Source organism: Leopardus geoffroyi, chromosome E1, assembly GCF_018350155.1.
Source record: "Leopardus geoffroyi isolate Oge1 chromosome E1, O.geoffroyi_Oge1_pat1.0, whole genome shotgun sequence".
Classification (NCBI taxonomy): Eukaryota; Metazoa; Chordata; class Mammalia; order Carnivora; family Felidae; genus Leopardus; species Leopardus geoffroyi.
Window position 1 is genome coordinate 58362879 of NC_059330.1, and position 27405 is coordinate 58390283.

Below are 27405 nucleotides of genomic sequence, written 5' to 3' on the forward strand. Positions count from 1 at the left end.
TCTGTCCGGTGCGCCCTCTCTGGTCCAGCTGAACAGGCTGGAAAGGAGGCCAGAAGAGGGGGCAGGGCCCGAGGGTCCTCCTCTGGGACGTGCAGCCCAGTCTGGAGCTTGCGGGGGGGGGGGGGGGGGGGGTAGTCCGGGGCTGGCGGGGGAAGGCCTCTGTCCGCCAAGGAGCAAGGGCCCCGGGGCTGAGCGCACAAGCCGGGGTCAGGGCCACGGCCACAGGAACGGCCCACCCAACCACGCATCAGCACCAACCTCAAGCCAGAAAAACCACCAATGCCACAGGGACCCTCGTTCTCCATAGTCCGCGTGCACGGGGGACGTGCAACATCTTCCTCACCGAGCCCACTGTATCCCTGTCCCCACGGCCCACCCCTGGGTCAGGCCCCGTTATCTCTTGCCCTGGCTTGTAGCCTCCTTTTCCCGTCTCAGACTCACCTTCGTCGCCTGCAGATCCGATCATGTTGTGGCGCTGCTCGAGGCCTTTCACGGTTCCCTACTGCCTACTGAGAAAAGCCCAAGTTTCTCCGCGAAGACCCAAACACACCCCCACTGTCACTCTCTCCCTTGCACTCCAGGTTCCAGGCAGTCGAGGAAGCTGGCCTGAACGCACTTGTCCCTCTGTCTCTCTCCCTTTGAGATGGTCTAGATTCACCACTGATACCCGCGGCAGAGCCCAGCTGCTGTGAGCCACCTCCCCAGATCGCCCGCTGGAACCGGCCTCCTTCCTTCCAGACCCGCGCTGACCCCCACAGCAGCCACCGGCCACATGTGGCTGCTGGGCATCTGAAACGTGGCTGGTCCGATGTGCAACGTGCCGTGAGCAAAAGATACAGAGTGGACGTCGAAGATTTAGCGTGAAGAAAGAATGCCAAGTATCTCAGTCACGTTTACGTCGATTAGCTATCGCCACCAACGTATTCTGGACCGGGTGAAATCAACTAGATCCCTCATGTGGATTTCATCTGTTTCTTTGGAACTTTGGTAAACGCCGCTGCTAGAAACCTGGGTGCCCCGGGTGGCTCCCATTGAACCTCCGCGGACAGTCCTGCTGCGGGTCAGGGGTTGGCAAACTTTTGCAGCGAATACTTGGCACTTTGCGGGCCATATGGTCTGTGTTGCAACTGTTCTGCTCTGCGAAGGCGGCCGCAGACGGCACGTAAACAAATGAGCGTGGCCGCGTCCCAGCAGAACTTTTTTATAAAAACAGGCGGGGGGGGGGGGGGGGGTGGGGGAGGTGGTGGATCGGGCTCAGCGGTTTGTCCTGTAGGTCGCTGGCTTCCAGACTTTTGAACAGGACCACTTAGTACGATGTACTTTTTTAAAATTAAAAAAAAAAAAATGTTTATTTATTTCTGACAGAGAGAGAGGGACAGAGCATGAGCGGGGGAGGGGCAGAGAGAGAGGGAGTCGCAGAGTCCGAAGCTCCAGGCTCCGAGCCGTCAGCACAGAGCCCGACGCGGGGCTCGAACTCACGGACCGCGAGATCATGACCTGAGCCAAAGTCAGACACTCAACCGACTGAGCCACCCAGGCGCCCCCGATGTATTTTTTTTTTAAGGGGAGAAAGGGGGAGATTGATTTCAGTGGCTGGCCTTTTATTTTTTACCAAATAAGGACATCAAAAAGAGAGGGGGGGGGGTGGAAACAGCAGGTCTCACTGTCACTTAACTAAAACGGGCATTTTATACACAAAAGCAGATTTATGCTTATGGGCAGAAAATCACACCATTTAGAGTTTTGCTTTTTCCACTCTGCCGCGGGCAGGTGGGGACTCTGTTAGGAACACAGAGCGTGTGTAGACGGGCACGAGCAGGCTGGAGGGCACGATGGGACTCAGACCTGCGGTCACAGATCCCGAGGCCACCCTGTCCTCACGCCCCGAAACACGCCGAGCTCTAGAGCGGCGTGACTCCCCCAGGCCTTCCGTCCCATGCCGATTCTGACGGAGGAGGCTGCATTTCTAGCTGGCTCCCTGCACTGCTGGTCCAAAGACCAAGCTTTGAGCAGCGAGGCCGACCGAGTTCTGTGTTGTCCAGCGGCACTTTCTGTGACGATGGAAACGGCTCAGACGGATCGGCTCAGTCTGTTAGCCACGACCCCACACGAGCACGGGGCCGTAGAGACGTGGCTAGTCCCAACAGGTATGTGATGTACATGTACCGGACCTCAAAGACTTAGCGCAAAATGAAAAACGCAAACCACCTCGTCAATAACTTACTTCACACCGATCACACGAGGCGGTGATTTTCTGCGACGTACGGGGTTAAGCAAAACGTATTACCGAAATTCATCTCATCCGCTGCTTCTCACTTCTAAGTGGCTACCATAAACTGTAGACTTTCCTACCAGCTGGCTCTATATTTGCACCGGACAGCATTGTTCTAGAGCCTCTGAGACATGTGAGTCACCCAGCCTCTGTTGAATTCCTCCGGTGACAGGGAACTCATCACTTCCAAAGACAACCAATGGGAGATTACAGTTAGAAATGTCCTTTGAGATTTTATTATTTTTTTAATTTTTTGAAATTTACTTTTGAGAGAGAGAGAGAGAGGGGGAGAGAGAACAAGCCGGGGTGGGGGGGGGGGGCAGAGAGAGGGAGACACAGAATCCGAAGCAGGCTCCAGGCTCTGAGCCATCAGCACAGAGCCCGATGCGGGGCTCGAGCTCACAAACTGTGAGGTCATGACCTGAGCCAAAGCCAGACGCCCAACCGACTGAGCCACTCGGGTGCCCCAGAGACTTTCCTTTAAGGCCAACGCCCCTTCCCACCCTCTGGTCCTGTCCAGGTCTGTCCCTCCTGATGTGCCCGCCTGCTGACCTTCCAGGACCGTCAGCCTCTCGAGATCCTGTTTGAGCCTGGAATGCCTTCTGCTCATTCTCCTGACCGACCATCCATAAACACGCCTGGTTCGGCAGTGCCTTTCCCACCAAAAACGGAACAAATCCCCAGGCACAGGCTCTCCACTTCTAACCCCACCTCCCAAGCCAGGCAGCCCTCGCTGGTGGTGGTGCTGCTTTACTGATGAGAACCTGAGGCTCAGGAGGACGGCAGGTTGGGCAGAGCAGAAATCAGACCTGGCCCTGGTTTTTACTCCAGGCTTTACCCCGGCACTTCCCCGTGTGGCTGGCGACGGCAGTGAGTTCTCGCTTGGCTCCCCGTCTAGTGGGACTCTGGAGGTCGTGGGACCTCCCCTCCTCATACACAGTCCGAGATTTGCACCCACCACATGCGGAAGCTGAACCGGAGGGAAGGGGTTGGCCTCAATGACGTCTTAGTGACTCCCCGACCCCAGATGCATCGCCAGGGTGATGCACTCGCTCAGGGGCTCAGGAACTTGCGTGTTTCTTTTGCTTGCTTCCTTTTGGTTCACCTTAACAACTTGCTCAAGTTCCTTCTGAATTCCCGACCTGCTCATCTCCACCAAGAGAAGCAGGAGAACAAAGGAAGCCACCGAGGAACGAGGGAGCAGGGCCCCTCTCCCAGCCAGGCGGCCCAGCATGGAGGCAGAGGGACGAGGGGAACTTCCCTCCGGAACGCCCCCAAACGCTGGGTGGTAGGTTCCCCGCGGTGGGGCAGAGAAGGGGCAGTTTTCATCGTCACAGCGGCTTCCTTCTGCCTTCTCAACGCCTGCCTACGACCACACGCTCCCACGCACGCCGCACACGAGCACTGCGGTCTGATACCTGCGCCCGCACGCCCGCCCGCCGGACACACTGAAGCCGCCTCCTCGGGGTGACTAAGAGGCTGGACAGCATGCCTGGGTTGGTGACGCTGGGGCATGTATGGACCGGGAGGGGGGCAAGAAGCAGGAGTCTCTGCAGCCCCCACAGCCCTCCGGAGGGGAAGGAAAGAGAAAGCAAAATCCCACCTTCAAGACACAGAAGCCTGGGCCTGGCAGGGAAGACGTCGGCTGGCCCCCTCTCTGCCCACCGGGGTGGACCCCGCACGTGCCCTCGTGGCCACGTTCGGGGGGACATGTGCTTGCCACTCTTAGAACTCATCTGTTGTGACTGAGTCGAGCCTGTGACCCCAGGGGGCACAGGACTGGGGGCGGGGGGCTTTGTTTCCAACTGTCCCCCCAGGGCCCTACTGTAGCGCCTGGTACCAACAGCTGCCCCGTGAATAATTCGTGGACGCCCTGGGGGTGCCGCCCTCCCCCTCCTCTGCCGACTCTCTGAGCTGCTCAGGGACCCAGAAGCTACAAAGACCTTGATGGCCCCTCGGAGCTCCTAACCTGGGGGAGGACAGGACTTGCTTCCACTGCCTCTCGAGGCTGCCGCAGGTGGGCTGGGCCCGGCTGGCCCCAGAGCCTCCCCAGGCCTCCCGTGAGCCCCCCGGCTGCGGCCCCAGCGGGCCTCCTTCCAGAACCGGGCTCGCTCTTCCTGGGCACCCAGACACCATGGACCACACCTGCCACACCGGCGACACAGAAGCCCGCGGCCGGTGCAGCTCCAGGCTGCACAGCCCCTGATGGAACCACGTAGCGATCTGCCCGTGGGCCGGCAGGCTATGGCGGGGCCTGGAGGGGGTCATGCAGGCTGGCCAGGGTTCAGAAGATGGGAGGGGGCAAGAATCCCCCGGGGAAGAAGACACGGGTGAAGGGGAGAAACAGGGAAAACGAATATGGGGAGGGAGAGAAAGTAGGCCAGGAAGGAAGAAGGGGGAGAGGCTCAGCAGCACGGAAAATTCTGGAAGCGAGAATGGACACGAAGGCGGATGACAAAGGCTGGAGGCCAGTCACGAAGCACGGAGAGAGGGGCTAGGAGGACAGAGGCCGATGGCAGGCGGGGACAAGCCATGTGCAGCCTCACGGGGACCCCAGAGGTCTGGGTCGGCTGGTCAAGCCCTGGCCTTGGGGAGTAAGGGAGCCCTGTCGGCAGCTGCCGCTTCTTGGCACCTGGGTTAGAATCAACCCCCTGGTCACAGAGGCCCTTGAGGGTCCCTTGATCCCACACCACCAGGAGCTTTGGACGCTGCCCACAGGCCCGCTGCCGGCTGAGTTAGGAGTCAAGGCCTGCAGACCCCGTCCCAGGGCTGGCCTGAGGCACCGCGGGCTCCTGCTCTCTCCCTGGAGCCCCACATTCCACTCTGAGCCACCTTCAGGTGACTGTCCCCAGGACCAGAGAGCATGTGGGCCTGGACCCCAGCCTCACCTCTTGCAAGGACGGCGGCCACATGTGATTCCCAAGCTCTATGGCTCAGCACCTGCCCGGCCGGTGTCGTGGGCACAGGCTCTGGGCCATGCCAGGGGAGGGGACAGGCCGCGGGCAGAGTCGGCCCTGCTGCAGTGTCCTTCCCTGCCCTCTGCTGACCTCCCAGCATGCCCGCTGTGGCCTGCTTAGCCCCGTGCCCCACCATGCTTGTTCCCCGGCCCTGCCAGCCAGACGGGCCGGGAAAGCCCACAAACTCGGGTCCTGGTGTGGGGCCATCAGCACGTGGCTTCTCTGTACTCGATAAGGACCCGGAACCTCAGTACAGGGGGGACCCGCTCCTCAGACTCACTGCGGGTCCCCGAAGGCAGGGAGGATGATGGCCAAGCCAACCCTTCACTTCTGATTCCGGGAAACAGGGTACGTCATCTGAACCTCAGTCTCCCGCCGTAACTGTGAGAGACGGGTGCAGGCCTCCTTGATGGAATTGGAAAATCCCGCAAACGCTGTCCCGAGAAGGGTCGGCCACTCCCCCACCTGCTTCCGGGACCACCCTCAGCCCCCCGGGCCCCGAGACACGCACGTCTGTCCACATCGTGACACGCTGGCTTGGAAGATGCCCCATGCGCCCCCACCGCTGGGCAGAGGCGCTGCGCAGGGCAGTAGGGGGTCCGCGGCCGCTCTGCACAGACTTCGTGCCCCGCTGGGTCTGAACGCCCAGCACCCGGCCTCTCCTCCGTGGAGCGCCCTCCACCTGGGCCCAGGGCTGGACCTTCCCGCCGCGGGCCACCTGCCCGCCCGGCTCCTGTGCCCATCATCCGCCCAGCGCACAGAGCTCCCCACTCAACGCTCTTCGGAGAAACCCGCGTGCCCGCAGAGCAAGATGCAACGAGGCAGGCCACTTCTGCTCTCCCCAACCCAACGGGAACCTCCGGAACGCTGTTGGCGACAAGTCTGTGGGCAAGATGAGAGTTCAGGCCGTGTGAGGGCTCCCGTCGGGTCACTTCTGTCTCGCGCGTGGCCAGGAAGCGGTCAGAGGGCAGGACCTCCTCGGTCCTCGATACCCCCCCAGCCCGAGGCTTCTGGGGTCGAAGCCAGGCTCTGCTGGTCAGTGGCTTTATGAGTCAGCACGTCACCTGGCCTCCACGTGCCTCAGTTTCCCCAACTGTAAAACGCGCACGTACGCTCAGCAGACTCCACAGCAAGTGTGAGCCGCCAGAGGGAAAAGTGGGTAAGAAGCCACAGAAGCCGCGACCAGGGGACAGCAACAGAGCAGACGTGGATCGCGTGCATTGCCCAAGACGCGGACACGCTTCTGTTCGGTGCCTGCCCCTCCCATTGGCCGGGGCGTACCCACGGGCACGTTCTGCCACCTGGAGCAAACGTGTCTCAGACGGGGGTTCCTGGGATCACACCAAGGTGATAGGCCAACTGCTCAGGGAACGGAGACAGCCGTCAGGCGTGCTCGGACGGTGTCAGAAGAGGCGTCCCCTTTGCTACGGTAATTAAACCTACTAAGAGTTCCTGCGTTAGCGGGTCCGCTACCCACCCCCCCCCCCAATGATTATTAATAGAAGAGCTTCCTAATGAATCTCAAATAGACCCCAGGATTCCCTGACCACCCCCCCTCTAGAAGTCTTTGGGTTCCACACCCCGAGGGAACGCATCTTGTCAATAACACCAAGACGCGGCCTGCCTCACACTGGAAGCTGCGTGGAAACGCCACATCCTCCACGGAAACTTCTGGTGATTGCCAGTGTTGTCGAGGGCACGCAAGGCCATCTGTGATTTCATCTTGATTAAGAACAGAAGGATGATGAGATCAACAGAGCTCCAAACGCGGCCCGCAGGAAGGCCCCAGTGCTCGCGGTCTCCAGGGGCTGCTGTCCGTGGGACCAGCCAGCATCCTGCCGGCACGGCCCCTCCTCTCGGTCACCGGCGCTCCCTCCTACGAAACTTAAGGCGCCTGTATCTCTCCCCCAGAGCGAGTTCCCAGCTTTGCAATCCGATATGGTGATAAGATTCCTCTATAGGGCACTGCAGCTTAATAAGAAGTAATTACTGTGACAAAATCCCATTTTGTGGCACAGGGGTCCCCCCCCCCCATTCTTTACAACTTTCTTCTACTGGAGCCCAGACAAGGGCCTCACAGGGAGTGTTGCTAACGTTCTAGATTTCTAGACGAGCTCCTTCTTGCTCTGAAAGGTGACCGGTATTGACCTCACCCCTTGCCGGGCTGGCCGCAATGCACCACGGATGACAGCACCCCAGGATCCCTAGGTGGGGCCAGATGTAGGGGGACCAGGGCTCTGGGCCGCCCTGTGGGAAATCGAGGGCCCAGTGGCGGGCGGGGCAGGTGGGGACACAGCCGCTGCCCGGGGCTGCTAGGCTAGGCTTTTAGCGAATGCCAGAGCCCAGCTGCAGCCGGGTTTCTCCCGGTGCTGGGGGACCTGAAGTTTGTCCAGCGGACAGTCGGAACTCTGACAAATAAATATCAGCACCACCGAGACGCTGCGAGAAAGGATGCCCGGCAACGAGCATCTCTAATGAATTACAGAGTCACTGCGTCCCAGAGGGGACGCGGCCCGTCCTCTGCACGCTTGGGGTCCAGCCCGTGCAGCGGGAAGAGCTTGCCACGTTAACAGAGAACGGCATTCTGCTGGTTGAGGTTTTACGTTCTAATTTCAAGTTTGAAAGACGGTATGTTTCCGACGCTTGCCTGTTTAAATGCTGTATCTTAATGCGCCGCAAACCACGTCTCTTGTCTTGCTTGATTTCACGTATTTGCTCCTGCTCCTGTTACCAAACGTGCTGCCGAGACTGAACACACAGCCTACATGCGGCACCAAGGCTCACTCATGCAGACCTGCAACTCCTCGGTGGGGCTGCGGGGGAGGCGAGCTTGGATTCTGGTCGCCCGGCCAGGGGCCGCCCCAGGCCCCCTCCTCACATGGCCTCCACTTCCAGGGGGCACAGGAGGCTCTGTCTCACTCCCAACGTGGTTTGGGACAAGCAGGGTCTCCAACTAAGCGTCATTTTTTGTCTTGCATTGGCCCTGGATCACCAGACCTGCGTGAGCTCCTATTAACGTGTGCCCCCAAAGATAGCCCGGAAACGGCTGCATTAAGATCTTCCCCGGCCCATGGAGACACACGGCCACCCGCTGCGGAAATGCCTCATAGGAAACAGGGTACTTCGGAGCTTGGCCCCAGTGGGCACGCTCTGGCTTTCCCAGAAGCAATTCTGCTCATGGCTGACACCCACTCGGAATGGCTACGGCTCATCGGCATCTTCTTGCTTTCCCGCCGCCCCTACAGAAAGTTCCAAATGCCGTTAGTTGGGGACACAGTCACCCAGCCCTGGAAGAATCAGAGTGCCTTCCTCACCGGTCCTGCTGGCACGTTCACCCCAACTACGAGCACACGTCTGACTCCATCAAGATGATGCCAACATCTGGCATTTTCCAGAGGCTGGCTGGTACTTCATCCTAACTCAACCCTCCCATTCAGCCTGGGAGGACAAGACGCTTTCTCCGAGGAAGATCCTGAGGTTCAGAGAGGGGACCTGACTTGCTTAACACAGCCAATAAGCCCTGGAATAGCCTCCAATCCTACTGTCTGCAGAGGGGGCTGGAGTCCCTTCTAGCAGCCCAGGGCATATGTTCCGGTGGCCGTGGAGGGTGGTACAGATGCTTGCTACCTGAGTGGTCTGCCCCGTGACTTCACCTGTGAGCTTGTTAGAAATGCAGATTCCTGGGCCCCACCCCAGAGATCCCCAAGCGATCGCTGTACTCATGGAAATTTGGGATGCCCTGGAAGGCTGACCTCCCGGGTCCACCCTGACTGCGTGCAACTCACGTGATGATAGAGAATTTCGGGAGTCGGCCACGGCTCGGGCTTGGACACCTGCCTGCCTGGGGGCAAAGGGGTCCCCTCAGCAGTTTTTGTGGCTATTGAGCTGTGCCCAGGACTGCCCCAGATGTCACAGGTGGTCCTATGGAGGGTGGGATCAAGGGCCAAGGTCTCTGGATCCCAGGCCACTCTGGCTGCCCTTTGCTCCTCACCTTCAGGCAGTCCCCCGGCCCTTCCTCTGCAGTTGCTGACGTGTTCGGCGATCCCCACTGCGTGGATCCTAGTAAGGGGCTGACCTGAGTACCCAGCAGTCCAGGGGCTGACTGACCTGGCTCAGCTGAGGGCCCCGTCTCTGCCTGCTGTGTCCACAGCTCCTCCTGAGCCACCTGCCATGGTCCCTTCTTTCTTGGCTCTCTGGAGAGCCCAAGGGGCACAAAAAGACAAGAACCCACCATCCAAAGGCCCAGCTCCACCTGGAGCCTGTCATCGTCTCCAAGAAACACACACTTCTGGGCTCCTCTCTTCAAATGCATACATGGGAGAGACGGCGGGAGTACATGGTCACTTAAGGCTATTAGGCCTGGCCTGACCCTGACCATCAGCATTGCCATGATACCGACTACCTTCTGCCTCCCACCTCCACACCCAGCCCAAGGTGCACACCTGGTCCTAAGGGAGCCCTCCCGCTGGGTTGTGCAGGCCCCAGGACAGCCAGCCTGAAGCTCTCCAGGCCTCACCGGGCTTCTCCCTTCAAGCCCCAGGCCTCTTCAAGCAGGCAGCCGCCCCCACCCCTGCAGGCCCAAGCAGAGGTTCAGGGTGCTACAGATAAAAAAAGGCAGCCCCACAGTGCCAGGAGGAAGGACAGGCCCCGAGGTGTGGGCGGCCACGGTGGGTGAGGCAGGCTACTGCAGCCCCCAGTCGGCTCTGGCTGGGCTGGGACTGGGAACAGCAGCCCGGAGAGACCAAGGGGCCTGGGGGAGGCGAGGAAGGCCCCTCTCCGTCTCCAATGCAGGCCTGGGACCGCACCGATTCCGCATTGGGTGGGATCGCAGGACCCCCCGCCCCGGCACACCACGGCAGGCGGCAGGCGGCAGGCGGGCGGGCAGTAGCTGATGCTCTGTGCTCACCTCCCCTGGAGCGTCCTGGGGATTTTGGGGGCTCAGAGTCGCTCTGGCTTTCTGCCCCCCTCACCAGCCGGAGCTTCCTGCGCAGCCCAGCAGATTGCAAAAGTCTGGCCCCAGCCCCCTCCCCGGCCGGAGCTCCCGGGCCTCCCTCGCCGGCCCCACCAGGCGGGTGGCCCGTCTCCCCCGAGGCCCGCTCGCGCTCCCCGCTGCAGCAGAGCTCGGCGCCCCCGCCGTCGCCCCCGCCGCCCCCCCCTCCGCGCGGCCCCCCGGCTTTCCCGACGCGGCCGGGGAGGGGGGGGTCCCCCGTCCCCCGCCCCCCGCCCCCCGCCCTCGCGCCCCCCGCGGCCCGGCGCGAAGTTCCCCAAAGTGACCGCGGCGACGAGAACCCCCGCCCCCTCCCCTCCGGCTTCCCCCGAGACTCCGCCCGCCGCCCCCTCCCGCGCCTTCGGAAAAGTTGCGAGCGACGCCCCAAACTCCGGCCCCCCGCCCGGCGCCGCGCGCGCCCCGGGCGACCCCGCGCTCGGCCGCCGCTCCCCCCGCCGGGCCCCGGCGCCATGACGCGGGGAGCGCAGCGGGGCCCCGGCGGCGGCGCGGAGGCGGCCGAGCGCGGGGTGGGCGGCGGCGCGGGGCGCACGTGCGCCGGGCGGGGGGCCGCGCCGGGCCGGGGGCAGCTTACCTGTTGGAGGTAGAGGAAGGCGGGCGGGCAGGGCACGGAGTGCGGGAGCATGCTGCCGGAGTTGGACAGCAGGAGGCAGCCCGAGTTCGCCATGGAGCACAGCATGGGGCGGCAGGGGGGCGCCCGGCGGCCGGAGGCAGCTCTGCGCTCGCTGCGCGGCTCGCACCCTCCGCGCGTCCCTCGGTGTGTGCGCGCGCCCAGCCTCCCGGGCGCCCTCTCGGTCTCCTCCTCCTCCTCCTCCTCCTCTTCCTCCTCGGCCCTCCCCTCCCCCGCGCGGCGCTCCTCAAGAGGGAGGCATGGACGGCGAGCGGCGCGCTACTGCCCGGTGCTCCCCTGCCCGGGCGGGGGTGCTGGGGAGAGCGCGCGCGAGAACACGGCCCGGTAGGCTGTGTGCGCGAGAGAAGGGGTGAGGGCAGCGGGGGAGCGGGCGCCCGTCACTTTGGAGCCACCGGAGCCCTGTCTGCAAAGAGTGGCGCGTGTGCGTGTGAGTGCGCGCGTGTGCGCGCGTGTGTAGCGGTGGGAGGGGGAGCCCCTGGCGTACTCCAACATCAAACAGAGCCCCGCACCGAGGGAAGAGAATCCGGAACGACGGCGCGACAGCTGATCCCACACTTAACCCCTCGCCCGCCGGCGCCCTCCCCCCCGGGCCCCTCCGCGGCCCTCCTCCTCGGCGAATCCGGCGGCCGCCCACTCTCCCCCCCCACCCCCCCCCACCCCCCGCCGCGGGGTCGGGGTCTGGAATCTCCCTCTGGCCTCGCTGTGTCCGCTGGCCGCTGCGGACAGGAGCGGCTCTGCGGCCCGACCGGAAGGCGCTTCGTCCTGCTTGGCGTTCAGAGAGGCGCCTCTCATAAGCGAGGCCGGCTCCGTGGCGGGGATGTCGGTGATGTAATGAGGGCATCTACGCAGAGGCTTCCGAGCGGGGAACGCTTCTCGGCTGCCCAGAGCTTGGAAACCCAGCTGGAGCCCCAGGGGGCTTCTCCCGCCCTCCCCTTGGCCCCCAGACCCCATTTACACCGTAGGCCTGCCACAGGCACATGGTCTCGTGGATATTTAATGGGGGGGGGGGGAGGGGGGACAAGGGGCACTGTTCACAACGCATCCTTCCCTCCCCATCCCCAAACACACTGGACTTGGTGTGCGCGCACAATGCAGCAAGAGAGCACATGTACCCACCTCTGAACCCAGTCCCTGCCTGGCACGGGTCCTGATTGTCCCCTGCAGCATCCCTGTCACAGGTGTGTGTGTGTGTGTGTGTGTGTGTGCGCGCGTGTGTGTACATAAATCTGTAGTTCACCAGCCATACACACCCCCACGGGCCTGCCACACGTTTACGCTGGACAGATGCCCCTGGCCAGGCTCAGTTAACCAGGACAAGCCACAGGTGAACCTGGCCGTGAGGGACCGTCTGCTGCTTGCCACCGTTCGAGGTCGAGACGGCAGGGAGATATACTTGACTAACCACTGGCCCCACTTACGCATGCTCCCCTGGGCAAGGGGAGAATCCCAAATATCCAGCACCAATTCTGGACTCACCTGTCTTACCCAAAGGCACCCGTGATTCCCTTTCACTTCTGAGAGTGAGCCCCTACTCTGGAGAGAGGAAGGGCCAGGACCACCTTGGGATGGGATGACCACCAGCCTGAGAAGCAAACGGAGGCCCCTTCGCACGCTCCGTGACTTCAGGGAAGCCGCTTGTCCTCTCTGGGCTTGCATTTCCGCACCTGCCCTAGAGGTTGGGTGGACGATGTCCGAGGACACGTCTTATGGTGCTCACTGCAGGACGTGTCCGTGAGGGTCACTTAGGAGGAAGCAGGGAGGAGGGGACAAGGATGGGCTGAGGATGGGCTCCCTCCAGGCACTGTCTGGAGCAAGCTCGGCTTGAACAAGGCAGGCAGGTGTGTGCCCCTTGGACACCTCATGTCTCAAAGCAGCCTGCCCAGTCCCTTCCTTAGAAGGAAAGGGGTACAGTGTCTGGAAGGCAGGCAGATAGCAGAAGGGGCAGAGAGGAAGGGACTGCCGTGGGGAGAGCCGGCCCCCGCTAAGCAGTTGCGCTTGCTTGACCCTTTTCCGGAGTCCTACTCCGTGATCCTCCCACGGGTGGGGTTCGCAGGCATGGCTGTGGACTTGCAGAGGTAGCCCCCTGCCTTTGGGCTGGATTGTTATTGGCTTGTCTCCCGGACGAGGGTCCCCAACGGCCTGAGACAGTGGCGGGGTGGCCGGCGCTGAGGTCTGGGGCATCTGAGGGAGGGGACCTGGCCGGGTATAGCATTTGCGAGGGGACACCTTGTAGAGGGCTGTCTTGTGGAGGCTGGCACCCCAGAGTGGCCCTGGCTGCAAGAGCAGGGGTGGCCCTGCGGGCCTCTTGCCTCCCAAGTCCTGCTGTCCTGCCCTCCTGTTTCAGGAGACTCCCCTCTCTCCTGTTGTCGCCTCCCAAGCGGCTCGTTCCCTGGAGGACATTCAGCAATCTGGGGCATCTGTGTGGCGTTCACCCCCCAGCCCTGGGCTCCACGTCCACTCTCCATGGGAATCATTCACTCGTTCGTTTGCCTTTGCTACCAAGCATCTACTGAGATCGAGGCTTTCTCCCTCCCCATAGAGGATTTGAGAGTGTGTCCTAATCATTGCCCAACACATAGGAGGCACCGTTTGTGGGCTGCCTCTCCTGCTTTTCCTTATCGAGAACCCACTATGTTCAGGCAGGCATTGTGCCAAGCGCTGGAGCTACAGAACCAAAATTCTCTGCCCAGGAGTGAGTGTACCGTCTGGTGGGGAAAGCAAGCCAAGACTACAGCTTATTGGGCTTAAGACCTGTGACAGCCCAGGATAGTGGGAGCTCAGGTCTGGGGTGAGCTTAGACTTGGGGTTGGGTCAGGGAAGTTTTACCCAGAGGGACCCCTGAGCTCAGTGGTTGGCCCCACGAATGCCAGCCGTGGCACCGGGATGGTTTCGGGCACTCTCGCACCTGGTCATCTGCGGGGCCTTTCAGCCCAGCCACCTGGCTTCAAGCCTCGCCTCCAGAGAGTGTCAGGCCCGGGGAGCATGTCTGGACACCTGCCTCCATCAGCCAGCTAATCACACCCGGGCTCCAGGGAGACCGAGAACAGCAAAACAGAATCTTAAAAACCTCCAGAAGAAGGATTTGAACAATGTTGTGTGTCTGGCTTATTTCTCAGGACAGGGGGCTGGTGTGCCCACCACCTCTTGAGCTGTGCCACGGGCTTGTGGCTTCCACTTTGAGCCAGTTATTAGCTGACAAACTGAGACAGGCCTCTGTCCACTGGGCGTTGTCTTTGTGGGGGGCGGTCAGGCCGCTGAATATTTAGCCCATCTGGTCTCCCCCTCAAGAGTTGAGTGTTAGGGGAACAGGAAATTTGCTGGCTGGGTCACAGCATCGCCCCAATGCCTGCAGTGGCACCTGGCAGGGATGAGTGCCCTTGTCCCTGCCCTGTCACCCCCACCTCAAGGCTTATCCTGATGCTGAGCGGGCCACGGTGGCCAGAGGGGCTTGGAAACACAGGCCCTGAGAAGCCTGGGCAAAGCTGTTACAAGAAACCAGAGCCCCTGGGGTTGGCGAGACCTTTTCTCCACAGGCTGGGGGAGAAAGGAGGAGAGTGGCCTGTGCTCCTCCAGCAGTGCTCCTGGGAGCACCCCGGTGGCACAGAACACATCTATGGTGACTCTGAATCTGAGTCTGTGCCATCCCGACGGTCAGGAACCCTGCCCTCCTCCGGAGTCCCCTGGACTCCTCCCAGCCCTCCAGAGCCCCCGGTGCCTCCTGAGTGGTGGGTGGGCAAGGCCCGGGGCCCCGGGGCTCTGCTACCCCCGCTTCTGGGGTGAAGGGAGGCTGCGCGCTGGGAAAGGCTGTCAATCCAGTGCTAATATTCACTACTTTAAAAAAAAAGCCAAGGAAAAAAATATCCCATTCGCCCTGAATCTGAGAAAGCCCTTGTTAGGGAGGCAGGAACTGAACTGTAATTATTTCTGCGCTCCTGGGCACCACTATAAATATCAGGCAAGGAGGCACCTCAAAAGGTCCGGATGGTTCCAAGGCTTTGGAGATCTCCTGGCTCCTTCCTGCCCCACCCCCCACCCCGTGTCACCTTCCCTGGAGGAAGCCCTCCTGTCTTTCCCGCACTTTCTGGGAGACCCAGGCCCACATAGCCTTGCAAACACCCTCAGTCTCTTTGGTGTGCACCTCTGTGAAATGGGGACTTGGGAGTTTCCCTGGGGAAGGGTACGCCAAAAAAGAATTCAAGATGGCCCATGTTTCTAACAAAAGGTGGGCACGACTCTGTGGTCAAATGATCCGGTGCAGTGCTGCCCGTGACGCTTGTCCCATCCTTTGGAAATTCCCAGGGCCGTCCGTCAGGCACGTCCCAGCAGGAAATGAGAAGTCCCGCAATCCCTTTAAGGGAGGTTGGGTAGGGGGCTGTGTTACTATGGGCCTGCCCCTCTCTCCCCTCCTGAGTGCCCAGGCTGGCGTCCTCGGCCGTCACCTACGCCGGGAGGACAGCCTGGAGCTTGGCAAAGGCGTGCCAGGACAAGGGGTGAGCTCACCGTCTCCGGTTGCAGCGGGGCCATAATCGACAGAGACAGCGTGCTCCGTGCTCTAGCAGAGCCAGATCTCCCTGCCCCAACGTCGGGGTATTTGGCACAGGCTTGGGCATGAGCACCGGAGGTGGGGGCGAGGAGGCGGGAGCAGCAGAACCGTACGTGGCGTCTCCCCGGTAGGGTGGGCTCGGGTGGGCATGGCTCAGGGAGCGTTGTGGGTGCGAGGGAGGGTGGGGTGACCCAAGAAGCCTCTTCCATGGGAACCAACCAGCTGAGCGCTCTTGCAGGGGGATCACACCCCAATTCCACGGCTGAGGGAACTGGACTGGAGTCAGGGGAAGGCCCCCGGCTGCTGGGGGCGCCTCCAAGAGACACCACTGGGGAGACGTCAGGTTGAGGACAGGAGGCCCTTTGTCTTCATGTAAAATGTGGGAAGCCCTCAGATCCCCAAAGGTGACGGCTTGCTTCCTTACTTTGGGATGGGGGGAGCATTTTCTGCCTTGTCCACGTGTCCAATTCACCCAGAAGAGCAGAGGAACTGAGGTGGGGGGGGTGGTCAGCCCCTGTGACTAAGGGGACTGCTCCTGGCCAGGTTGGGAGTGAGCTGCCCTGGCTGACGAGGCCACACTGGAGGTGTCCAGCAGAGGGCCCACTCATACCGGCCAGAGCCTCCCCTTTGCAGCCAGGCCTGCGAGCAGGGGTTGCTGGGGATGCTCCCCGCCCGTGGGCCCCTCCACACCCCTGAGCCACGGAGCATTCGGCAATGCAGAGGGGAAGCCAGGCCAGGCCCGCTCCGGGCTGCCAGGGCCAGCACCCACCTTCCAACCCAGCAGCACCCCCTTCACACCCACTGGTGCTGCCCCCCTGGTCCCAGCAGACTGCAGCAAGACTAGAAACCGGCGTGCAAAGGAAGTTTATTTATCTGTTTAATTAAGAGGAGCTTGCCCATCGTCTCACTTACAACCCTGTCCCGGCAAAATTAAACAGAATAAATATAGGAAGACTGAAAGCAAAGGGCACACGCGAGATATACAGGCAAAGCCAGAAGTTGCATGGGGTTGCGGTTATAAGCACATCTTTCTTTGGCAAGTTCCCCTCCCCTCGGGGCCCGGGAGCCAGAGGAACGCGCTCAGAAAAGGGGCTGTGGGTGCCGTGCGGCTCTGCTCTTTCCACTCAGGACTGTTGCCAAGCTTTATTTATTTTGAATGAGCCCCCAGGACTTGTGCCTTCTCCTCTTCTGGAGCGGGGGAGAGAGCTCATCACAGAGCAACGAGAACATCTGAAAGCAGCCAGTGCTGTGAAGCTCTACCTTGGGGCTTGGTGGGTAAGAGGCCTCGGCAGCTGCAGCTCTGAGAAGCTCTTTGCAGGCTCCTGCTGCATCTGGGCCATGAGCTCCTGGCAAGGAGGCAGAACGGGCTGAGAGAGCTCGGGAGAAACAGACCTGTGCTCTATGGTGCCAGCTGTGGCCAAGCCACCGTTCAGGGGATTGGCCCCAGAATCCCACACAAGCCGGAGGAGGAAGGGGAGCGGAATTTTTATTTCTGTCTCTGATAGAAAGCTTCAAGAACCTGAAATGTTTGCTTAAACATCCCAGGAACGAGAGTGTCCAAGGGGGAAAAAATGGCGATTTGCTGTCATTATTGATTGCCAGCTATAACAATACCTCGCATTTGTTCAGTGCTTTCTCAACTTTTTCAACACCCCTTAACGTTGTCTCATTTCACTGGATCCTCACAAGGTAGACAGCGAAGGTACGATAATGCCCATGTGGTCTACAGTGGCACTTCTAGGGTCACAGAGGTGGCCCAAGGTCACACAACTAGCTGGAGGCAGGGTTTAGGCTGGAAATGAAGCCTGCTGGCTTGCAGATTCTCAAGAACCTCTCGCCTCTTTCCTACAACTGTGCTTGGCTCACGTGATTCTGTGAGTGTCCCCATCATTAGCACTTGGCTCTCTCTCCTAACAGGATCAACCCCAAACCAAATCTGTTAATGTAATCGTCATTTGCAATAGCTTGGGCATTTACTAATCACACCACTGCTCAGGCTGCACAGCAATTATCTCAAATTTCCTCTTTCTCATTAGGCAGGAGGTCGCCAGAACTCAGTAGGGTTGCTGAACCCTATGATCAAGCCAAGGAGAGAAGCGGCTGTTGGACAGAGGCAGACCTTCCACGGGGTTCCTAGCTGATCTGCCACGAGACGCTTGGTTTCCTACATCCTCGTCCCGTGCTCTGAGCTTGGCCTGCCACAGGGAGTCTTCCCGTCCTACCTAAATCTGTGCATGTCTCCTTGGTGCCCTGTGCCAACACCAAAAATGGTCACAGAGAAGAAAGAGTCCTGAGAGGCACGGGAAGTCTGCGTATTAGCTTGGAGGTGAAGATTCTAGCTCTTTACTGCCCACCAATGAAATGCCCTTGGATGGCTGGGTGCCCAGGACAGACATGACCAACAACAGCCAGGGCAGGGCTCGTGTTACAGGTTTATCACTGTCAGAGGTTGCGGGGCAAAGGAAACCCTACATAACTCACTGCTCCACGGAGCCCACCCAGGTAAAGCACCAAAATCCCCCTCCGCACCCCAATGGCTGCCCTTCAGCACCAGGGACAGCTCCAGCCCCTTGCTCTCAGCTCACCCTCCTTTGCTGGAAAGGAAGAGAGGGCTCACAAGGTTAGGTCAATGGAGCCAGAAGGCAATTCAGAATCATACAGTCCAGTCCTCTGCCTTCTAGCTGGCAGTCACTGCAGCCTTCAGGGACAGGCGCTGTCTTTTCATTGGAAATTTTTTTCTTGAAGCACTCCACTGAGGGAGACCCTGACATCTCTCTGGGGAGTCCATTCAGATTTTTATCACCCAGACTGTCAAGAAATTCTGCCTTGTGTCTCCAACAAACCTTTCCACTTTAATTTTATTCAAAGGCAAAAAGCCTTGAAGGAGGGCCAAGGGGGAGGTTGGACCAGCAGCCGAGGCCACTGTCCCCTACTCTAACTCCCAGGAGGGGCGGGGGGTCACCCACCAGAACTTGTAGAACAAGGCTGTGTGCTCCAGGGAAGGGGTCCCCAATGGCAGCACGGCACGCTTCAGGTGCTGAGAAGGAAGCACCGTGCACACGACGTGGGCGGCACTTTGGGAATCTCCCATGGCTGTGGCCAGCATGAATCTGTGTCAAGTTCAGTTAGGACTGAGCTGGGGAAACAAGGCATCGGGGGCCGCTAAGCAGACAGCCATGGGAAGGGGGTCAAGGTTTGTTCCTTCATCCACAGCGGATGGGGCCGGGCTGCCCGGGAGAGAGGTAGCAAGGGCCCAGCCTTGTGTTTCCTGCCTCTTTATATAGACAGCAATCAAAATAGTTGGCCTCTTCACTTTGCCATCAGTTAAAATAAATCTTACTTGACAAAGACACCATTGCCCCTTCCTCCAGCCTTGGGTGCAGAGAGGCCACAAAAGGACAGATGCAGCGAAGCCCTGTAAAGAGGGAGTGATGGCCACGGAGTCACCCAGGGCCCAAGGACTGTGAAAGTCAGGTCCTCCCAACTCTGACCGAGTCCACAAGACCTAATCAAGCATCTGCCTGCAGCCCCAGCCCTAGCACTCAGCTAGTTAAAAAGCAACCTCAAGGCCTCAGAAAGCAGAATGTGAGGAGGCTGGCATTCCACTCTCCCTCTGCCCCCTTGTGCCCCTTAAAGCCAAAGCATCAGCTCATTAAAAGCTCATTAGGAGCCCAAGGCAGCAAAGGCCCAGAGAGGCAGTGCTGTCCTGGCAAAGCGCATGGCCCAGGGGAGGCGGGTGCACTGTGTCAGGCGGCCAGTGCCAAGCTGCAGACAGGAGCTGAGGTGATGGAGCAGGGAGGTGGCTGGTGGTGGGAGGCGGGGAGGGTTTTCATGGAAGCCTCATGGGAGCTGAGCATGTCCCAGGATGCACAGGGGTGAGGACAGGCCCATCTGCCAGGAAGCAAAGGAATAGAGTCTTACCTACAGACTCTCTTCCCCACACGCCAGCATAAAAGAAGCCCAATCTGGGGTCCCTCCCCAGGCTTGGAGGGGAGTGAGCTCGGACAAGGAGGAGGGAAGGGCAGGCAGGACCCTAGCTAGTGTCAGCCGCGCCCAGCGGCTCTAAACACACCCGGAAAGTTGTATGAATTGTTGCCCACTGTGAGTACAATGTAGCAGAGAAAGGGGCAGTGCACGCTGCTCGTCTCATTAGGCTCCCTAAAGGTTGCCAAGAGCAGGAGAAGCAGGACATCTCTGGTGGAGGTACGGGGGCCTCAGGTGTGAGGCTCTTCTGGGGCCCCCTCCCCTGCTGGCCCTCCCTGCTTCTGCTCCCTGCCACACCTGGGGGAAAAGCCCTCCTCATTCCCGATCTCCTGTGGCACTGGGGTCCAGCACCGTTTGGCATCTACACAACCTTCCAGTTCCAAGACACGAGGTTTCTGAGAATTCACTGGCAGGGAGGTTTGGGGAAAGCTGGCAGGCTGAGGGCCTGTGCTGTCTTAGCAGCTCCCAGGCTTTCCTCCCGCTGAGAGTTGCTGCATTAGGAGAGAGGGAGCCGTCTGTGCCTTTTCTTACTTCCCTAGGATGCTGTGACTTTTGATTCCTGCTTGATTAATATACAGCCAACAGAGACTGTATTTAAGGCAGCTTTAATTCTCTCAGGTCACCAAACTCGGGGGCAGCAAAGCCACAAGGAGCCAGCCCCGCAATAGATCAAACACTGGGACCTTCAAATCGCTCCGTGGCCCAATTTCTCATCGCTGCTGCCGCCTGATAACCCTCCCAGCCTGGAGCCAATATCCCCCTTCTCTAAGAGTGGGGACGGGGACTAGACTTGGCAGCTGGGAAGGAGAGCTGGAAGGGCTCTTCACTGGACCTGCAGACCAGGGACAACTCCAGCCAGACCAGGGCGTCCAACCTGCCTTCCTGAGCCAAGGTGCTGATGGCTGTAAATGACCTCACTGTTTCGCTGGAGGTGGCTGGTCGCTAGCCCCGCTGAGAGCACCTTTTACCAAAACATCCTCCCCAGCCAGTGAGACCCCCTTGAGACCCTGCACATTCTCACGGGTGCAGTCTCTCTCTCTTTAGGCTGTCTCATCTTCTGACCACCTGAGCCCCCCCCCCCCCCACACACACACACTGCAAAGAGAAGCCGGCTGCTCTTAGTTAGGACTACCTGATCTGTCTCCCTGCTAGTCCCTGGTGCCCGTGGCTTCTGCAGGGCCTTTCTGCAATTTCCTTCCTGGCTCAACCCCATCCCCTCCCAACTTGCCTCGTTAGCATCTCCTGAAAGGCAGGCTAATTTCTCTGCTTAGCACCTGGGTCTTCACTTGCTTGGTGGGGGGCGGCGGTGGGGGGGGGCGGTTCCTCCAAAGCATCTTTCATAGACCTGGTCCGTGTTGCAATTCGGGGAGGCACCATGGAGCAGTACAATGCGGGAAGATTACACTCGGAAGCCGGGCTTGTAAATTACCTCCCAGTGGGGGCAGGGAATGCGCCTGAGAACGAAGAAGAAGCCCGTGTGCAAAGCCATTCTCATTTAAGAGCAGGATCTTCCTGGATCAGACTCTGATCAATCCCCGCTGCCACCAACACGCCATATATTAGGAAAAAACGTTTGCATGTACGTAGGATTTTTCTCCAGACCTAGCCCCCACTGGATTTATTCCCCCCACTCTGCCTCTATCCACTTAAAAATATCGTCTATGGATTTTCAAATTATTGTTACACTTTCTAAGAGAAGGATGCAGTGGTTAAAAATTAACAGCAAATTTATAGGAATTCTATATGGCAATTACAGAATTATAATGAAGTGGCTGCCACTTGGCCGACTGTGGGTAATTGCAAATCCACGCTGGGAGACAAGAATCTTTACTGTATTGGAATTGTATTTGGGAGAGTAAATGCCGTGGAGAGGGTCACTGGAGGCTTGAGCTGGCTGGGTTCTTCTCTGGAGGACAAAATAGCTGCTTCACTGCCTGTTTGGAGGCAGTTTAAAAGGACAATCACTCAGACTGGCACACAGGAAGGTGGCCAGACATCAGTGGGGTAAGTAGGTGCTCTGGGCTGGAGAGCGCAGCCCTGATGCCTCCCAGCCTGGTTTGGAGAAGGCGGGAGAGAATATGAAGGAGAAGGAACCATCATCACCAGCAGAGCAAAAAGGACCATTGAGACAGAAGGCCGCGCTGGAAAAAACCTGGTGTTCTTTCCGTCTGCTGGATCGATTCTCCTTGCAAAAAAAAAAGAACCAAAAAACTGGTAAGAGAAAAATCAGAGAGATCCCTTTCTCAGGAAGACACCAACTTGGTGCATATTCCAGACCGTGCATGCAACCTTCGTTCCGACACCTGCTGTGGCGGGAATGGACTTGAACTGCGTTCTCCTCTTGGCTTCTCTATAGGATTCGGGCACCAGATGGCCCAAGGGGGCTTCCAGTAAGGAAAGCCTCGTTCTGAGAAAGGGAGTTCTGCCGGGAAGTTAGGTGCACATCACCTCGCTGTCTAACGCCAGAGCCACTAGCTACCCCCCCCCCCCCCCCCCCCCGGTGCAAAACACAGGCTGGATTCCAAAGGCTTTGCGCCACAAAAAGAATGAAAACTGGTGCGGCTGGTTATGCACCGAAACAGGAATGTTTTGGGTAGGTCGGGTTCAGTCAAGTATATTGTTAACACGAATCGCACCGGTCTCTTGTCGCTTTTTAAACGTGGCTGCAGGAAGGGGAGACACGGACGCATGTGCCTGGGCAGCACGGGTCTCGAGCGGGGGCACCAGATCTTCAGCGCTGCATCTGCCCTCTCTTCCTTGTCACCACCGCCTGTGACAGCGTCTGGCCCGTGGTGGGGCCAGTGAGCGGGGTCCCTTCTCGTGGCGGGGCCCGGAAAACACAAGTCGGTGCTGGCAGGAAGCACACGCTGACTGTTCCACCCCAAACACAGAGGTCCAGCAGTGGGGTTTGCTCTATTTAAGCCATCCGCTGGCTCAGTCCTGCTGTCTGGGGCTGGGTGGTTGTTACATTTTACCACAGCAGCCTCCCACGCCCAGAAGCCAACGGTGGCTTTCCTTCTTGGTCCCCCTCCTGCCCAGGACAGGACGAGGAAATGCACACCCCAGGCACTGCTCGGCTTTGGGGCTTAGCTCATGGCTGGCACATCTGCTTCCCGACCTGCACTGGGAGAAGGCGTCCCAGCAGCCAGCTCCCACACGGCTGGACCTGTCTGCATTCGGCTCCTGGGGGAGTGTATTGATTTTCTTCTCCAGCATAGAATGAGGGGACTTGGAAATTCCATTCCAGTGATACTGGGCATGGCGATAATTATCGTCATCATCCTAGTGTTTTGGACAGATGGGTTCTCGGGCACCCAGAACACCCTCAGCTTCACTCCACACCCCGGCCCCCAGGAAGGCAGGGAGAAGGAGGTAGGAGGGTACATCTCATTCTCCCCACTTCACGGAATGGAGAAGAAATGGAGCCCTTCTCTTGAAGCAGACGGGAGAGAGTATCCCAGGGTGGGGGGTGGAGCCCGAGACGTGGGGTCTGAGTCACTGCCCCCTTCTCCCTCTGAGGAGCAGAAGCAGAGCTGAGCTTGTAGGAAAACTGAAACCCCATGTCTCCTGCCACACACACACACACACACACACACACACACAGCCTCAGTCCTTCTAGAACCCTCCACCAGTAGGAAGTGATGCACACTCGGGCTTGGGAGCCACCCCGACCTGGAGACAAGCCCACTTCTGCCCTGACCAGCCATGTGACTCAGAGCAAGTGGCCCAAAGGCTTGAGTTTTACTGACCTGCATCTATAAAAATGGGGCAGCCGTATCTCCCTCAAAGGTTGTGGACATTCAAAGACATTCTGTATACACAGGAGCTGGCATGTGGTACATACTCAATAAATCACGCCGATTAATTCAACAAATATCTGTTGAGTGCCTCCAAAAGCCAGGCTTTTTTTTCTAGGTCCCTTCCCTCCGCAGTAGCCAGATGAATTTCCTCTCTCTCTACCTAGATGGACCGAACTTGCCCTGGTCATCTCCCAGGCCTGGTACAGTTAACTCTCAATTATCTGTGGAAATGGAGGGGAACGTTCCACTGATAATTCAGAAAGAGCAGAGAGTCCACAAATATTCTTATTTGAATTTGAAATGCATTCTGCTTACTTCTGCATTGGATTTACCTTCCTAATTACTGTTTGTTCTGGCTTATGCTCAAACTTGTTTGCATTCTCAGAACTCACGCTGGTTGGCGGTGAGGGGCGTGCCCGAGAAATACGCTGGGGCCACCAGGTGGAGACCAGCCGCAGACCACCCCCTGGGGCCGCGGGGACCGACACCTGCTGGAAACGAAGCAATGGGTGTCAGGGCTCCTTCTTGGTGTCTGCTCAGCCCAGGAGGACGATGGATGATACCTTGGTTTCTGCTTCAAGGCTTCAGCCCACGTAGGGGGTTGGGCAGGGGCAGGCAGCGTGGAGACATGGGGGCCACACTGAATCCCATGAGCTGCGTTTCTCTCCCACAGGAGCAGAAGCAGAGATGATACGTGTGCAGACTTGCAGCCCTCCCGTGGAGGGGTGGCCACGTTTTGTTCTCGGTCTCTCTCTGGGCTTATCTCTCTGTCTCTCTGTCTCTCTGACTTTCTGTCTTGGTGTGTGTCTCTCTTTCACTCCCCACGCCTTCCTCCAACGGTGCTATTTCGAGCACTCTTCTCCCCAGGGCAAACCAGGAAACAGATATCTTTTTCAACACACACATCTTCCAGGCAGCCGGGGCACGGGGACCCTCCTTTCCTCTAGAATCATGAGTCTTGGTGGCCAAAGGGGTTGTATCTAACTGGACACCCCTCCTCATGGCCATCCCATGTCTCTTTGTAAAGCAGGAAGGGAAGGAGAAAACACAACGAACTGTCTTTCCGTATCCTCTCTTCCCATACTTGTGCCCCAACAGAGAGATCTCCAGGCAGGGGGGTCGGGGCGGGTCTTGAACCCCCACGAGGCCACCAAGACCACGTGTATCCATGACTTGGCTACACGCTGCTGATTTTCTCAGTATGCCGCATGATTTCAACATCTGGGGGCCTTGTTCTGTGACGGGAGAGTGTGGGGTGAGCTGTCACCCTGCAAGTGTCATGGGGGCAGCCTTGGTCATTCTTGGCGCTGGACCAGACCAGAAGGCAAGCTCCCTGAGTGGCTGCCGCTTCTGGAGAGCTTCTGCCCTGTCCACGCCCTGTCTCCTCTCTGTCTCTCTCCCTCTCTCTCTGCCCCTCCCCTGCTCACTCTCTTACGTCTCAAAATAAATAAATAAACTTAAGAAAAAAAGAAAAGGAAGCTAGTGGCTTCAGTCAAGCACCAGCCGCTCTGGGGGACACCCCCTTCCCCGTAAGCTGGTGGGAAGCAAGCCACGCCCCTCAGAGGGCTTCCCACCTGCTCTTGCCACTCCGTCGTCTCACTGGGACCCATCGTGCCAATAGCTCTCACTTCTTGTGCCCTCCCCCCAGCCAGGGTGGACATCAGAATCACAGGAGGAGTACCTGGGGGGCCCCACCACACTGAGCTACACACCTTTCCTCTCTAGAGAGGGAAATTAGCCCAGGTGAGAGTCAAGGAAGAGGTGAAGGCCAGACATCTGGAGTGTCTGAACCCAGCAGCAGACCAGACTTTGAGATGCCAGTGACCTCTGGGTGGGAACAGGTGAGTCAGAACAGCTTGGTTTAGTCCCTGTTCTGAAAGTAAGTAGATATTCTTAAGTAAGTCTCTAAAGCCTCAATTGAAATTAAAGAAAAGTGAACCTGTAGCTCTTCCACTGCACTCCCACATTTCAAGTGCTCAGTGGTCACACATGGCTAGTGGCTAGTGCATTGAATGCAAAGATCAAACATTCCCATGGCTGTAGAAAGTTCTATTGGACAATCCTACATAGCGTCCCTTCTCTGTCAAATGGGGAGAAGAGTACCCTGACTATTGCCCAAGGCTCAGCGAGATGGCAAATGGCCAAAGCATGGTGTGCAAATCGTAAACAAAGCAGCCTCGTGGTTTGTGCTCAAGCTGTCAGCCAGTTGGAAATGGAGAGAGGCACCGGAGGGCCCTTGGAGAGTGGCAAGCACGCAGGACATGTGCTCTTGGCCATGGCCAATCCCAGTGGGTCAGAGGATGAGGTTCCAGTGGGAGACCCAAAGCCCCCTTATGGTGGTCGGCCATGTCACTAATGCTGCCCCCCAATCTGGGGGTAAATATAAGACAAGGAGGAAACAAGCCCCCGAGATGGGGCCACAATTGGGCATGGGGCATAAACAGCAGGAGTTGCCTCAGCAGAAAGCCAAGAGGGGCAGAGGTGTACCCAGGAGGTGGCAGGGAGGGAGCAGAGCTCTGTGACTCCACACCATCTGGCTCTTGCTGTACGAGGGAGGGGGGCAGTGAGCTGGACCATGAGGTTTCACGGGGCATGTCCACAGGGAGTTGCTGAAGCCAAGAAAGCTTTGCTGGGCTGGCAAAAACCCACACGTCAACTCAACAACAAAAAAACCAAAAGGGAACTTTGCACAGAGAGCAAATTTTTGTTAGGGGAAAGGGAAAAGCCCCCTTACCCCCCAAAAAACTGACCTGGTTAATGGGTCCGAGCCCCCAAACCCCTGCCTCATGCAGAGACAAGCCGCAGAGGCCATGTGGGGGAGGCCAAGGCCAAAGAAACCCATGCATCCTTAGGCGTCTCTGGAAGTGGGCAGCTGGGCCAGCAGCCATGCCCTGAGTCCCTCAAGATGTGCCCATTCCAGCCCTCGGTTCTCCCTGAGGCTCCACATCTCCTCTCTTCCCATCCTCTCCTAGTTTTTTTTTTTCTTTAAACATCACAAAATGAAGGCACAAAGAACTATGTAAAACCAAAGTGCTATGCAAAACCATCTTGATCCAATTCAGCCGTGAGCAGAGCCACAGAGGAGCCCCTGAGAAGTGTTGTCTTAACAAGGAGCCCTTCTTTCCACCCAGGAGCACACTCTCCTGCCTTCCCAGTTGGGATGCAGCTGCCCTTTTTGGCTCCAAAGTCAAGGGGTCGGGAGAGGGGCATGTGGGGAGGTGTATGGAGTGGGAGAAGTGGAAGAGGGGAGGCATTAGGGGGTATCTTGCTTCCCGCTGCACCAGTGATGGCTAACTCTGCCCGCTGCAGGGAACCAAGTGTCCCACGGAGAGCACAGGTGGGGTTTCCAGGGATTGGGAGCCAAACAGGCTTCTCAAGAAGCCCAGGCTGCTGTCCCTGGTCCTGAACACACCTGTTGGTGTGCAGGCTCTTCGGACTTTGGGGGCCACCGATGATTTCTGTCCATCCTCTCCAGAGATTTCCATCATTTTCTAGAGCAGGTACAACACTTCCACAAGAGGATCACATTTTTGCAATTATAAACTCCTCCCGCCCCTGTCCCTCCATGCTCCCCCGGGGCTGTGCTCATCTCTCTGCCTCCTCACCCCTTCCCACATGCTTCCTTTCCCCCCACACTTTCTGACTCCACTGGAGGCTGGGGGAGACTGACGGAGAGCCCGGGGCAGACTCGGGCAAACTTCCTCAAAACTCTTCTTCAACTTTCAGACCCCCTCGGCACCTCCTCCCCTGCAGCAGACGACCCAGATGCTCCACTTCCAGCCAACGCCACCTCCTCTCAACAGAGACTGTCTCGTCCTCCTCCCCTGCCTGCTTCACTGAGCTGTCACAATCCTGGGGTGATGACACACGTCTCTGAAATAGCAGCAGTCATTACTGGGAGAATGCCCTCGGTCCCCTGGGTGCTCTTGGAGGCACTGACAAGGCTTCCCTGGCACAGGGGGTGGAGTGGGGGCAGGGGCCAGATGGGGGAGGACTCCGGAGGGAGGAGCCCAAACCCTGGGGTGCGTGTGAGATGTGATGTGCTGCCTCCTGCTGTCTAAGCTACAGGGACCTCTCGTCCCAGTGAAAGCGGATAAGCCTCCCCAGGTTCCTTCAGAGCACTATCAGAGGGAGAGTCAGCCCCGGGAAACTCTGGGGCTGCGTGCAAGGTGACGCCTTCATGCACAAGGACTGTAAATCTCTTACGCTAGGG

At 58.7% G+C, this 27405-nt stretch overlaps 1 protein-coding gene across 9 annotated transcripts in view; it reads right to left on the bottom strand.

Annotated features, from left to right (window-relative positions):
- The window catches only part of RBFOX3 (RNA binding fox-1 homolog 3), a 452855-nt gene that overhangs the window by 68094 nt on the left and 357356 nt on the right, over positions 1 to 27405 (bottom strand). Inside the window, exon 1 of one of the 9 annotated variants that reach the window (XM_045489763.1) lies at positions 10809 to 10980. The exons of 3 other annotated variants lie outside the window; for them this stretch is intronic. In XM_045489763.1, coding sequence (XP_045345719.1) covers positions 10809 to 10913 — 105 coding nt within the window. In that variant the 5' untranslated portion in view covers positions 10914 to 10980. Of the gene's footprint in view, positions 1 to 10808; positions 10985 to 27405 lie in introns of those variants that run through there. 5 more of the 9 variants (XM_045489761.1, XM_045489762.1, XM_045489767.1 and 2 more) reach the window with 5 other exon arrangements.